Raw genomic sequence first — 9,270 nt, 5'->3', positions numbered from 1 at the left:
ATCCCTCTTTGTCGCACACTTTTGCCCCGGAGCTTTCTTCACCTTCCTCTATCTTGCAAAACCTGGGTCAGTTCCCGCGGCTGCTTGGGGACCCTAGTAACCAAGCGGCAGGGCTACACAATCCCGCTCCGGGCGTCCAGCCCCAGCCAGATGCGTCAAATCCCTGGCCCCAGCGCGGGCTTAGCCGCGCGGTTTCCAGGCTCCTGGGAGCCTCTGGTTACTTTGTTGCACGCTGAGTTAGGGCGCTCAAAACAACCGCGCCAAACCTAGCCGAGCGTGGATGTGAAACCTGGGAGCTTTTTACTTCTGTGCGCTCTACGCCGAGCACGTTGCCGCCCCCTAATCTTGCGAGAGATGAAGCAGCATCTCCCGGAGGTGGGAGAGACGTTTGCTTTCAGCAACCCCACCTTTGGCCCATTTCGCCCCCAGCCCTACCGGCCGCCCGGGAACCGGCGGTGCCCAGGTATAGCCGACAGGGGGCGACAAACTGTAAGCTTTTTCAACAGCTGGGCTGTAAGCGGGCTGCAGTGAGAGAGCTGTGGGGTCCCGGCAGCCAGCTGCTGGGAGAGATGTGGGATGTGAAGTGAGGGTCTGCTGGCTCTGACGTCTCAGAGAGCCCCTTGCGCAGTCTTCCAACTTTCTCACCCAGCCTCGGATGGCCTTTGCGAGGGGAATGGGGAGAAGATGCCGTCCCCAAGTGGAAACGTAAAGCTGTACTGGCAACGGAGTATGCCCCACGACGCGGCACTTTGGGCCAGCCAGCTCTCACCGCTGCACCACCGACTTTATTTGCTCTTGTCTGAGTGTGTCGATTTGTACAGAGAAATAAACGGCCCTAGCTGCTTTACCTTATCTCAGGGATGTACTGAGTTATGAATGCTGCGACTCCTCGATTTAGGAAACACTCTGGTCTTGTTTGAGCCTTGTTCAAAGAAGGGCTAGATCAGAACCTAGGGAGAACTGAGTGACTTTGGAGTGCCCGCATACGGTGCGAGCTCAGGGCTCTGCTCCCCGCCTTCGCAGAGTTCCTGGCTTGAGTTTACCCACCTTGATCCAAACTACCCGGTTCTTAGTCCTTGCTCTGAGATGTTGTGACAGATCTTATTTTTCAAACAGTCCCCCTCCAGCACACACACACACACACACACACACACACACACACACACACACACACAGTCCCAGCTCAGACTTTCCTCTTCCCAGCTCCACTGGGCTCCTGTGCGGCTCTGGGCGCAAAGGCTGCACGTTGTTTTTGTGGATGCAGCAGAGGAGAGACCTCACTTTTGGGGAATCTATCCTCCTCCCTCAGGATTACTCTTGCCTGTAGCCTGGGTCCCAACCCCAGGTCCACAGAGTGTCTAGGACTTATGGCTCAGGCCCTTCTGCTTGACACATTTGGGCAGACTGACTAGAATTCAGCGAAGCTTTGGTAGGAAAGAGGGAAAGTGGTCAGGGACTCACTCTCTTGCCCCTGCTTCCGAGGCCGAGCTGCTTCCCATCTGCTCCTCCTGCAGTATCACTTGACCAGCGGGGCAATTTCTACTCAGGCTCCCAAATGCTAGAATCTTAGGGAAGAGCCAGGGGCTCTATCCTCCTGAGGAGAACTGGGATCACAAGAGAGTCCAGCAAATTGTTGCTCTTCCTAGGTCCCTTCTTAGACCTCTCTACCAACTCCTGCGCTACAACCCATTGTGTGTGGTGTTCTCTGGCCTACCTTTTGGAACTCATTTGTCCTGGCTTCCATTTATCAATACAATGCAAACCATTTACGTGATCTCTCTTTACGTGATCTGTCCTGAACCCCACATCATGGGGTCCTCTGGGACTGACACAGTAGCAGTGATATAGCATGGGAAGCCAAGAACTGGGTGTTGATGCAAGGCAGAAATAGAGAAAAAAGGTGTCATTCCTTAAGCCAAGGAATTCAAGGCTGTGCAAACCCTCTTTTTTTTTTTAATTAAGATTTATTTATTTGTGCATACAGAACTAGATTACAGGCCAGAGGAGCAGGGGTGGTGAGAGGATTCACCAGAGACAGAGTGGGGAGCAGAACAGGCTGATTGATGAAGTACACTGCTGAGGGGAGCAGCTGGCGGGTCAGGAGAGGTCTGCCGGGCCATGTGGGTCACCTCCTGGGCAGGGATCAAACTCATGCTGAAGTGGCTTTAGCTTCTTAGTGCTATGCCTTAACCCGCTGTGCCAGTAGGGAGGGCCCATGCAAACCCTCTTTCAAATGAAACCATCCCTCGGGGCTGGATGAAAGGTAAGGAAGGATTCTGGTTTCCCTGACAGAAGAAAAAGGAGCAAACTCTCTGTCTTTCAGCCTTAGCACCAAAGCAACTGCCTATGACCTCCTGCAGACCTCTGCTGAGGTCTAAAGTGTGTATAATCCCTTCCCAACTTGTGTTCCGTGTCATCTCCCAGCAGAATGAATTCGGATGGGTAGGTATGTTCGCAGGAAAACAGATTCTACGCACTCCTTTTATAGAGCCACTATCACAAGGGAGTGGGAGGCTGTTACTCTTTGTAAGATTTTCTGAAAGCAAGAGAGAGGTGTCTGGGACTCTTCAAATCAGCTGCACCATAAATTAGTTAGGGTCCTCCTTGCTGGACACTCCACAGGATGCCTAGTACTCACCAGGACACAGGCAGTGAGTGTGGCACTGGCTCCAGTGGCCCTGTGGTAGGGGGTCAGTAGAGAGGTACACTAACCACATTGCCATGGCTGACTTATTCTCTGATACCTAGTAGTGATAGTGGTAGAGGTGGTTAAGAAAATTAAAACCAAAACTACTATTGGCACTTATAAATACTAAGACTAAATGTCCACTCTATCATTCTCAAAACCGGGGAGGGAAGGGGGCTTCTAGGGAAGCAGAGCTGGAGGAAGGTTTCAGGCCAGGTGGGGAAAAGGTGACTGAGCGTGCATGCGCGCGTGCGTGAGGTTGTGTGTTTGTGTGTGTATATGTGTGTAGGGGGATGGGTTCCGGAGGAAAGCTTAGCGGGAGGATAGTAGGAGGGGGTAGAGTTTCAGGGCGGGGAGGGGGGCGCCGGGGTGCAGTGACGAGAACCAATGAGCTGCCAACTCGCGCGTCTCCGGCGTGACTGCCGAGATTGACGTGGAGGACACGTCAAATTGATCCCCGCACGCTGCAGCCTCCCGGTCAGACGAATTTCTCCTAATCGGATGAAGTTCACTCTGGGCCTGGGGTCGCGGGCGTGGAGAGTGTCTTGGGAGCGGACGGCAGGGATTGGCCCCCGAGCGGGCGGCAGCGCGCTTGGCCGCGGCGCACAGCACTTTTCCTGCCCGCGGCCGGCGCGCTGCGGCTCTCGGCTCTCGCGCGCCCTCCCTCTATGCCTCTCCCGCGGCGGCGGCGACCGAGCTCTCCCGGACTGCGCCGGGCCCAGCCCCGGCCGCCCCGGCGCCAGGCAGCTGGCTGGCCCGCGCGCTATGGGTAAGGGGCGGGAGGCGAGCTGGGCGCGGGCGGGCTGACGAGATGGGTCGTGTCCCGGCGCCTCCTTTCCTTCCCGCCTGCTTTTCCTGGGAGACCCAGTTCTGGATCTCGGACGTGTCTCGTTCTCCGAGCGTCCACAGCCCTGAGAGGGGGAGAAAGGGAGACAGTTCGACGCGTCAAGGGAGGGCATATCCCAAGCAGACGCACCAAGAGTCGCAAAACAGCCGGGAGGACTGAAGCGCACCTCGCCCCCTGCGCAGTACCTATGCGGCGCCCATTCCCGGCGCCCATTCCCGGAGCCTGACCCAGGCCCGTTGCCCCCAGATTTAGGTACCCGCGGGTAACTTTGCAGGCGCTCGGGTCCGCGGGCCCCAACCCCTCCAGGTCACTCTTAGCTAACCCGCCGGTATTTTTCCTCCTCCCGCTCACTCCCGTCCGGCGCGTCCGCAGAGCAGACGTACGGCGAGGTGAACCAGCTGGGCGGCGTGTTTGTCAACGGCCGCCCACTACCGAACGCTATCCGCCTGCGCATCGTGGAGCTGGCGCAGCTGGGCATCCGACCCTGTGACATCAGCCGGCAGCTTCGCGTATCCCACGGCTGCGTGAGCAAGATCCTGGCGCGCTACAACGAAACGGGCTCCATTCTACCCGGGGCTATCGGGGGCAGCAAACCCCGCGTCACTACCCCCAACGTGGTCAAGCACATCCGGGACTACAAGCAGGGTGACCCTGGCATCTTTGCCTGGGAGATTCGCGACCGGCTGCTGGCCGACGGCGTCTGCGACAAGTACAACGTGCCCTCCGTCAGCTCCATCAGCCGCATCCTCCGCAATAAGATTGGGAGCCTGGCGCAGCCCGGGCCCTATGAAACCAGCAAGCAGCCGCCGCCGCAGCCCGCGCTGCCCTACAACCACATCTACCAGTATCCCTACCCCAGCCCGGTGTCACCCACAGGCGCCAAGATGGGCAGCCACCACGGGGTACCGGCCACAGCAGGCCATGTCAGCATCCCCCGTTCATGGCCCTCGGCGCACTCGGTCAGCAACATCCTGGGCATCCGGACGTTTATGGAGCAAACAGGTCAGTCGCTGCGGCCTTCGGCCTTCCGCAGCATTCCTGCCAGTGGCAGGATTGAAATTGGGGGTGGGGAGCGCGTGCGGACGCGAGTGATGGGCGCCCGCTGTCGTTTTCAGACCGGTCTGGATTCAGTGGAGACTCAGGGGCTGGCCGGGGACACTGAGGTTCTGGGCCTTCTTTAAAAGCCCTCTGACATCTTGAAGTTTTTATCACAAATACGGAAAATATTTCCCAAATGGAAGTGCTATCTCTGACCACAAATTCGGAGCGGAGGTCCAAAATTACTCTTTTTCATTCTTAAAAAGTAGGCAAACCTATCATGGGATCTAAGTTAAACAAACCACAAGTCAATTCTGTGACTGTGTCTTAAGATCCAGGTCTTTTGGGATCCATCACCGGTCCTCAAAAGGTTCGCCCCCCTCCAGATCCAAAGGTTCTTTTGAGTAAAAGACACAAGATGTAGTCCTGCCTGTTTTGACTAGTGGCTTGGGTTTCCAGCAGGCCGGGGAGACCTTTGAAACCCTAGAATTGGCATGCCGGGAGCCGAAATCCCACTGAACTCGGCCATATTTTTTAAGCCATCCTTGGGGTGAGGTGAAACCTCAGAAGAATTGGTCTTCCCTGGTAATTAAAACTGCAAACTGTTGGTCATTTCTCTCTGTAGGGGAGGGAGGGAGCGATGGAAGTTTGGAGCAGTCTTTTGAGGGTCCCTGGAAGAAAGTTTGTGGGCCAGGACAGTCTGCAAGTCGCTGTGGCACCCAACTCCCAAGAGCCAACCACGCTATGAAGTGCTCTTAGGTGAACAGAGTTAGGAGAAGGGCAAGAAACGAAATTCACTTTGCCCAAGAGAGGAGAGTCAGCAGGAAAGAAATGTTGAATGCTTAGCGATAGCAGTGACCGCAGCTCCGTGGGAGCGCCTCTGGGAGTGCACAAGCTACTTGCTTCTCCAGAGGAGCTAATACAGCCTGAGATTCAGGGGGTAATGGAGTGACTGGTGGGCACATGGCCGGAAGGTGACCTCATGAAACTTGTATGCTCAGAGAGGAGATGCTTTCCGAGTCTCAGATACTTATAAACTCACAGGAGCAGTCCATGAAGTCGGATTCTTGCTCAGAAGGGTCCTTTGAAGACCCTTCTGAGAGACCCGGGATGTCTGGGAAGACAGTTCTGGTAGCACCATCTCTCAATTCTCTGGAAGCTTATTGAGATTTTTGAGAACTCTTATATTTTTCCTGAGCCTCCTAGAGATTTGAACTTGCATCTTTCCGGGTGCCACCTCTGAACAGAGGAAAGTTTGCCTTGATTGAATGGGCTCAGCTTCAGCCCCTGGCGGCCTCACTGCCCGACTTTACGTTTTGCTGGAAGCGGGTCCAGTGTGTTGCTAGGAGGAGGCCCTAGTGCCTCCTTTCTCTGTACACCGCCAAGAGTGAAAATGGAAGCCGGGTACCCTGCCGCTCTTCACCTCCAGTCATTCTGTTAGCGGTCAAGTGTTCTGAGCTCCCTCACCCCCTACGTGAGAAGGATGTTAGAAGGAGGTGTGCAAATGTCGGGGCTGGAGAGCCAACCTGGTGCCCAGTGCAATTTGGATCAACCTTCTGATCTCTCCTGTGTCCCCCTACTCCTCACCCTCTCTCTCTGCACCCATCTTAGGGGCCCTGGCCGGGAGTGAAGGGGCCACCTATTCCCCAAAGATGGAAGACTGGGCCAGCGTGAACAGGACAGCCTTCCCAGCCAACCCCGCAGTGAATGGACTGGAGAAACCTGCATTGGAGGCTGACATTAAGTACACTCAGGTAAGGAACCACAGAGCAAGAAAGTGTTCTTCCCTGGGTGAGCGCCAGCGTTGGGGTGGATGGGCAGAGATGATGAAGAAAGAAGAGTAAAATAAGAAACATCCCTTAGCTGAGGTGATTTGGGAAGCAGTGTTCGGTGGTGGGCTCAGTGAGCATGGTGGGATGTATTTCTCCTTTTATCCACACCCTGTTTTGAGGGGAGACTGCATTTCCAGGGTTTGACTTGCTTCTTACCAAGATACTTTGTTTAAAAAGCAAAAATAGAATAGAATAAAAATAAAAATAAAATCTGAAATCCTGCTCTCTGAATCACAGGTAGTGATTACCATGATCTCACTCACCCTCTCTTATTATTTATGGCCATTCGAGTGGAAATAACTTTGTTAGAGAATCTTTGCTAGGAAAATTAGGGCCAGGTCTCCTGTGGGGATAGCAGGAAAAAATGAGAATCACTCCCTCTTCTCCCCCAGTGTGCTTACTGATGATCTGTGGCTCTCTCTCCCCCACAGTCCGCCTCCGGCCTCTCAGCAGTGGGTGGTTTCCTCCCGGCCTGCGCCTACCCCACCTCCAGCCAGCATGGCGTGTACAGCGCTCCCGCCGGTGGCTACCTCACCCCAGGTCCACCGTGGCCACATGCTCAGGCATCTCCCTTGGCACCCACAGTGCACAGCGGGGAGCTCGCGGCAATGACCTTCAAGCATCCCAGTCGAGAAGGTGAGGGGTGGAGGGCAGGAGGGGAGTGTTTGTCACGAAAAAGGGGTGGGAGATATCCTAACTCAGGTTAAGCTTCAAGAAGCTTATTGCTTCTTGAGCCGATTAATTTCTAACATGTGTATATCCTGTCCCTAGAAAGGCAGGATGACGTTGAGAAAGGCCACAGGACTGTCCCCTGTGAGTTGGCAGCAGAAAGAGGGCAGCCAGCCAGACTGGCAGATAGGACTCCTGGTTTTAGATGATGTTCATGGGCCATCACCAGTTATCTCTCCCTGCTGGGTCTTGTGTCTTCTGAAAGGTCTAGAAGCACTTTTTGGGATCACCTTTGTGTGACTTCCTCTTCTTTTACTATTTTTTAAAAAAAGATTTATTTATTTATGGATACAGAATTGGGGTAGAGGTTCAGAGGGTGACAGGATTCACCAGAGACAGAGTGGGGAGCAGAACAGGCAGTTGTACTGTACAGGCCGGTCAGCACACATCTGTCACTCCATGTGGGTCACCTCCCTGGCTGGGGATCGAACTCATGCTGCAGTGGCTGGGGATAGCTTCATAGTGCTGCACTTTAACCTGCTGCACCACCAGGGAGGGCCCTGTGTGACTTCCTCTGCTGTAGTGGCCCCCTACAAAAACTGACCCCTACAGGTGGGACTGAACCTGCCCTCACTCTTAAACATGCACCTGGATGTGCCAGGGACCACCCATTTGTTCTTCCCACTCCTTTAAAAAAAAAAAATCAGGTCCTGGGTCTCCTTTAGGTTCCTTTTCTTTTTAAAAAGATTTATTTATGCATACAAGAATTGGGGTACAAGCCAGTGATGGGGGTGGGTGGGTGAGAGGATTCACCAGAAACAGAGCAGAACAGGTGGACTGAAACACACTGCTGAGGGGAGCAGCGGGGGAGACAGGAGAGGTCTGCTGCGCCATGTGGGTGGAACAGCCTTGTGCCAAAGCTTCACAGGGCTGTGCTTTAACCCCTTGGCCACAGGGAAGGCCCAGGTTCATTTTCTTAAACACATTCTTTGGGAAAGGAAAGATCATGTGGGTCTTGCGACAGAGACTCTTCAGAATGTTGTATGTTTTGGGATCCTCTCTGTGGGAAATGTGGCTTGTGGGGGGGGGGGGGCTCAATCTTCTTTTGTATAGATAAACCAAGGAACAGAATTGAGGTATTTAATTGATGGTCATGTTAACAAATGTGAGGGCATCTTCTTGCAGTGACATTCAAGTTTTTTCTATATCTTAGAAAAGATCATCTGCCTTTGATCCTTCATTGTCCTTGGTATAATGAGTGATTGGCTTTGCTCATTTTAAGCCTGCCTGCCTTTAGGTTCAGATCACCATAAACTGGTAACTTCAACTCCCCCAGGAAAAAAAGGAGTTACTTTAAAGTTTCCCAGCTCCAGCAGTGAAGGAAACTGGGTACAAATTGGGGGGAAGGGACAGCATAATGCAGAGGAGCGAATTATTATTAAAGTATTTTTACTTTTGTAAAGTAGACAGTTGATCTGTCTTATATTTGCCAAGTTGGAAGTGGGGGGATGGTGGCATTGGGGGAGGAGGAGACAGCCTCCTTTGTGACACTCAGGCAAACAACTTTATTACAGGTAACCTAGTGAGATACATAGTCTAATCTATGTGGGGAAGGCATCTTTAAGGGAAGATTCTTGCTTTTTATTCTTTTCTATTTATTGCTTGCCTTTTCTATGGGCTATAACTATAAAAATTGGGAGTTAGAACAGATCTCCTTTTTTTTTTAAATGGAGACACCTAATATCATTGTCAAATTCCTTTGTATAGTTTTTTTTTTTTAAGATTTTATTTATTCATATAGAACTGGGGTACAGGCCAGAGATGCTGAGGGTGAGAGGATTCACCAGAGACGGAGCCGGGAGCAGAACAGGCAGATAGATGAAGTACACTGCTGAGGGGAGCAGCGCAGGCGGGTCAGGAGAGGTCTGCCTCGACATGTGGATCTCCTCGGGGCAGATGGGAATCGAACTCATGCGGAAGTGACTTTAGCTTCTTAGTGCAGCGCTTTAACCCGCTGAGCCACCAGGGAGGGCCACAGATCTCCTTTTAAGCTTTAAATTTTATTTAATAGGCTAATACCATATGCTCATTTATAGTAAATCCAATTAAAGAAATTTGCAAAAATTGAGAATTAGAACTGCTTTCAGGTTTACATTTAAGGATAGATAAGGAAGTGTCTGGGCTTTTTTTTTTTTTTT

The 9,270-nt window shown here is 52.7% G+C and overlaps 1 protein-coding gene across 1 annotated transcript in view; it reads left to right on the top strand.

The window, feature by feature from the left end:
* Nucleotides 1-3,187: 3,187 nt before the first annotated feature.
* PAX1 (paired box 1) overlaps nt 3,188-9,270 on the top strand; it is a 9,740-nt gene continuing 3,657 nt past the window's right edge. The window contains exons 1-4 of the mRNA XM_004687135.1: nt 3,188-3,455; nt 3,906-4,535; nt 6,183-6,325; nt 6,835-7,039. Of these exons, the coding sequence (XP_004687192.1) occupies nt 3,188-3,455; nt 3,906-4,535; nt 6,183-6,325; nt 6,835-7,039 (1,246 nt within the window). The remainder of the gene's footprint in view (nt 3,456-3,905; nt 4,536-6,182; nt 6,326-6,834; nt 7,040-9,270) is intronic.

The sequence above is a fragment of the Condylura cristata genome, unplaced genomic scaffold, assembly GCF_000260355.1.
Source record: "Condylura cristata isolate star-nosed mole 26May11 unplaced genomic scaffold, ConCri1.0 scaffold00022, whole genome shotgun sequence".
Classification (NCBI taxonomy): domain Eukaryota; kingdom Metazoa; phylum Chordata; class Mammalia; order Eulipotyphla; family Talpidae; genus Condylura; species Condylura cristata.
The sequence above is the reverse complement of the archived record's forward strand: the minus strand, read 5'-3'. Positions and strand labels throughout refer to the sequence as shown.